We start from the raw sequence: 4,681 nt of genomic DNA, 5'->3' as shown, positions 1-4,681 counted from the left end.
CATGCTACAGTATATTTAGATTATATACTTTATTATATTTCATACTACAGTATATTTAGATTATAAATAGCATTCAACACCAGATGATCTGTGTTTTGATCCTGTACGCTCCACACTGGTTGGTCGTCATTATCTACATCGTTTTTATGTCTATATTCTGATTTACTTCATTTTATATTTTGCTTTGTGTGTTACCTGTTGTTCTGTCTGTACAGCACTTTGATTGGCCTTGTCGCCGTTTTAAGTGCTCTATAAATAAAATGGTATGGTATATACTTTTTATATTTCATGTTATATATTTAGGTATACTTTATATTTCATACTGCAGTATCCATTTATATTATATACTTTGTAATATTTCATACTACAGTACATATTTAGATATACTTTATATTTTGTATTATATATTTAGATTATATACTTTATATTTCATACTACAGTATATATTTATATTTTACACTATTATATTTCATATTACAGTATATATTTATATTTTACACTTATACCTGATCTTGTCATGTGAGCCAATAATGGCCAACTGATGTGGGAACAGAGAGAGGATAAATGGACTGGAGCTGATGAAGAGATGGGAAACAGCTGAGCTTAAATAGGCTGCAGGTGTGAGTGGGCGGAGCTTAGGCATAAGAAGCTGAACTGAGGGGAGGTAGTGCCTGACATGAACAGATTAAAACAAAATAACCAGAAGAATCACAAAACATACGTGATCATGAAACACCAACAGAAAACAGATCCTGACTGTAGAGTTTGGATTAATTTTTTTTAAAGTGGCAGATTTCAGCTGATTAAAATATCTACTGGTTTATGGTTGACCTGATTCTGACTGGACTGGCTAGTCTTAAATAAAACAGATCAGAGCAAACCCACTTCAATTTAGACCTCCGTCAGCTCAGACTAGCCATTAGTTCATCGGTTCTGTCAAATTTAAACTGTGGTTCTCCAAACTGGATTCATTTAGACCTCCGTGTCTGGTTTGTGTCAGATCCCCGAGTACTAGAGTTTATTTGGCAGCACCAAATCTTTATTTCAGCACCATGAAGAAAAATGTGCCTTTTTAGATTCAGACCCAAAGAGTTCACACTTATCAATAATCAGTTTTATTTCAGCCTCTAGGAGCACAAACCAATGCTGGTCCTTGAAGGTTGAGTCAGGAAGGACATTTGACAAAACACTTTCCAAAACAAGATGCAAGTTCATCCAAGTTGACATCGAGATATGTGATGAGAACAGGGCACACAGGCGGAAGAGAATTTGGAGAGGTGGAGCTATGCACTGGAACGAATAGTGATAAAGATGTCAAGAAGAGAGTCTAGGAGTGATTTGTCACAAAAGAGTGGCAGCAAAGGTTAAAGGAAATGTTTACAAAAGTGGTGAGACCAGCTATGGTGTATGGTCTGGAGACAGAGACAAGGACAAAAAGACAAGAACCAGAACTGGAAGTGGCAGAAATTAAGATGTTGAGGTTCATCTTAGGAGTGACAAGGATGGATAAGATTTGGAATGAGATAATCAGAGGTACAGCACAGGTTGAACAACTGGGAGATAAATTTAGAGAGACCAGACTGAGATGGTGTGGACATGTCCAGAGGAGGGACAGTGGTTTGGACATGTCCAGAGGAGGGACAGTGGTTTGGACATGTCCAGAGGAGGGACAGTGGTTATATTGGTAGAAGGATGTTGGAGAAGCAGCTGCCAGGAAAAAGATAGAGGAGATTTATAGATGCAGTTAGAGAGGACATGGAGGCAGTTTGAGTGAGGACAGAGGACAGAATGAAGACAAAGGAGTAAGACTCATTGTGGAGACTGCTGAAGAGGGAAAATCAGGAGAAGGAACAAGAACAACAAAACGAACAACAACAACAACAACAACAAAACGAACAAGAACAAGAACAAAATGCGAACAACAAAATTCCGGAGTTTGTAAAACCTGTAAACTCAGTGATGTTGAACTTTTAACATCTTAAAATCTTCTTTTACAGATTCTAGTGCGTTGAGTAAAAACTGAAATGCTCCTGAAGGTCGGGTCTCTGCAGGTCGGGTCTCTGCAGGTCGGGTCTCGTGCAGGTCGGGTCTCGTGCAGGTCGGGTCTCCTGCAGGTCGGGTCTCCTGCAGGTCGGGTCTCCTGTCTGACAAACGATCCTTTAGCGTGTTCTTGCCTAAAGCCACGAGTCTTGAAAAGCCTCCTTTCTCAAGGAGTAAAGTGAAGTGAAACTAAAGGAGTTTCCTTCAGTTTGTAAATCCTGACTTTTCTCTAACGTCACTTCTGAGGTTCTGAGCAGAACATCTGAAAGATTATGAAATCATCTCAGAACATCGGAAAGATTATGAAATCATCTCAGAACATCTGGTCAGCATGAACACAATGATGAAACCAACATCTGTTCTACGCACCGACACGAGGTTTTACTGAAAACTTCAGTCCTGAACCAGTCTAATCTGGCACCGGGTCAAAGACAGAACTCACCCATGATGAGGAACTCAACTACTGCAGGATCATGGACGAAGGGACCGGATCAGAACTTCAACCAAACCTCTGCTCTGGACTCTGACCACGGCAGGTACATGTCAACAGCCGAAGGAAATCAGCCGATTCTGGTCTAACCAGCTGAAAGCCTCAATTTCCAGCCTGCGGGGAAGCAGGTGAGATTCTTTGAACTCCACCTCCTCTGGTTCTGACTCAGACTCCGGGCCTGCCTCAACATGAGCCCAAACTACTGCAGCATCTTGGACCCATCAGCGCCGATAAATCTGGGTCAAACAGAACCAGGAGGAGGAAATAAGACATGCATGGTTCTCAGCTACTCGAGTACTGCAGCACTTCCAGGTATTGCAGTAAAAACATGAAGCTCTGATCTGGATCAGAACCGAGCTGCTGGTACCAGTCTGCACAGGCGGGACAGAACACAGAACCGTGCACGTCCTGATCACGCCTCGCCTCCTCATTGTTTGCCTCAAAGGAACCAAACTGCTTTGTCATCTTTAAAAAAGGTCTTTAGCAACAATTCTTGTTTTTTTAAGTGTGTGGGTTTCGGCTGATTTCCAAGTCGGCTGATCTTTGTTGACTCTGCTGTCAGCACGGTGGTGGCGAGCTGATGGTCTGGGACCTGGACACCTTGACCCTGTTGGGTCAACAAACTGGTTCTGCTGCTGAGACCAAAACACTTTCAGACAAAAAACAAACAACTTTAGGTTTTTATTTTTCTGACAAACCAAGAGTCCAAACGATTCAACTGGACTCATCAGAACCAACTGAAACCTCAGGAGAGAAACAGTTTTTACATTTTAACAATTAGACGGTTACAACCCGAGACTACGTCTATAATCTTTACAACAAACAGAAGGTGCTGAAAGCTGAAGTCATTTGTGTGATGGATGTCACGAGCGCCGCGCCTCCCTCAGCGCACGAGCTTCAGAACGCCCCGGGACACGAAGAACCAACGAGAAAGATCTCACATCAACGTCAAATCAAAGAAAAGCTCCAACAGGTGAGAAAAGACACTTCTGTGACAGAACCGTCCTCAGAGTAAAACCAGGACACGCAAGGACTGGAGGAGACCTCAGACCAGTTCTCTGGTTCTGTTGGGTCAGAAACGAAGTTTTCATCGGGAGGAACGCAGGATGGACTCGCAGCAGCGTTTCCAGTCGTTTCTCTTTGGAAACAGAAATATTTTGGTTAGACGTGCAGGCAGACTGACCTTGCAGCAGGAGGTGGACGTTGTCGATGTCCAAAGGGATGGACCTCCTCTCCCCCAGACCATCACTGGAGCAGAACCCCGACGACATCTTTCCTTTCAGCAGGCTCCCCGCAGCATGGCACCACTCTGAAAGAGAAAGATGTTTAAACTCATGATGTTCTCGCACCACGAGAAACTGCTGTAACTTCCTGTGTGTGAACATCTGGAGAGACAGACTGTGGGACAGAGTCCACCCAGACTGGACCGCTCGTGTCCAGCGCCAGAAGACATCTGCTCAGCTTCCCATTAAAGACAATGGCCCAAATTAAACTCATTTCCTCCAACAGGAGGAGATCCTAATCTTTGTTTCCCTCTGGACATGAAGCTGTAGAAGCGTTGTGTTTTGGACTCGGGAGGACCACAGTTTAGAAACGCTTCAGGCAGATTGAAGCCAGGAACGTTTCATTAAGATAAAAGCCAACAGCCTGAGAGGACCAGAAGAAAATACAAATGAAAAGAAGCTGCCTTTCCTGTGAGCCACAGCTGCTACAAAATGGATGGAGGCAAGCACTACAGCTGAGAAGATCCAGGACTGTTGGGCAGCTAGAACCATCCATCAAACCAGGAAAACAACATTCAGTTCAAAACCTCTAGCAAATGGTCTCCCCAAGACCTCCAAAACCTCCAACAGCTGGTCTCCCCAAGACCTCCAAACCCTCCAACAGCTGGTCTCTTCAGGACCTCCAAACCCTCCTAACAGCTGGTCTCTTCAGGACCTCCAAACCCTCCAACAGCTGGTCTCTTCAGGACCTCAAAAACCTCCAACAACTGGTCTCATGTCCTCAAAAGCCTCCAACAACTGGTCTCATGTCCTCAAAAGCCTCCAACAACTGGTCTCATGTCCTCAAAAGCCTCCAACAACTGGTCTCATGTCCTCAAAAGCCAACAACTGGTCTCATGTCCTCAAAAACCTCCAACAACTGGTCTCA

General features: G+C 43.8%; 1 protein-coding gene across 1 annotated transcript in view; it reads right to left on the bottom strand.

Annotated features, from left to right (window-relative positions):
• syne2b (spectrin repeat containing, nuclear envelope 2b) overlaps positions 1 to 4,681 on the bottom strand; it is a 46,741-nt gene that overhangs the window by 36,890 nt on the left and 5,170 nt on the right. Inside the window, exon 2 of the mRNA XM_037694816.1 lies at positions 3,714 to 3,839. Within this exon, the coding sequence (XP_037550744.1) occupies positions 3,714 to 3,801 (88 nt within the window). The 5' untranslated portion in view covers positions 3,802 to 3,839. The remainder of the gene's footprint in view (positions 1 to 3,713; positions 3,840 to 4,681) is intronic.

Source organism: Nematolebias whitei, chromosome 21, assembly GCF_014905685.2.
Source record: "Nematolebias whitei isolate Nwh7 chromosome 21, NemWhi1, whole genome shotgun sequence".
Taxonomy (NCBI): Eukaryota; Metazoa; Chordata; class Actinopteri; order Cyprinodontiformes; family Rivulidae; genus Nematolebias; species Nematolebias whitei.
The sequence above is the reverse complement of the archived record's forward strand: the minus strand, read 5'-3'. Positions and strand labels throughout refer to the sequence as shown.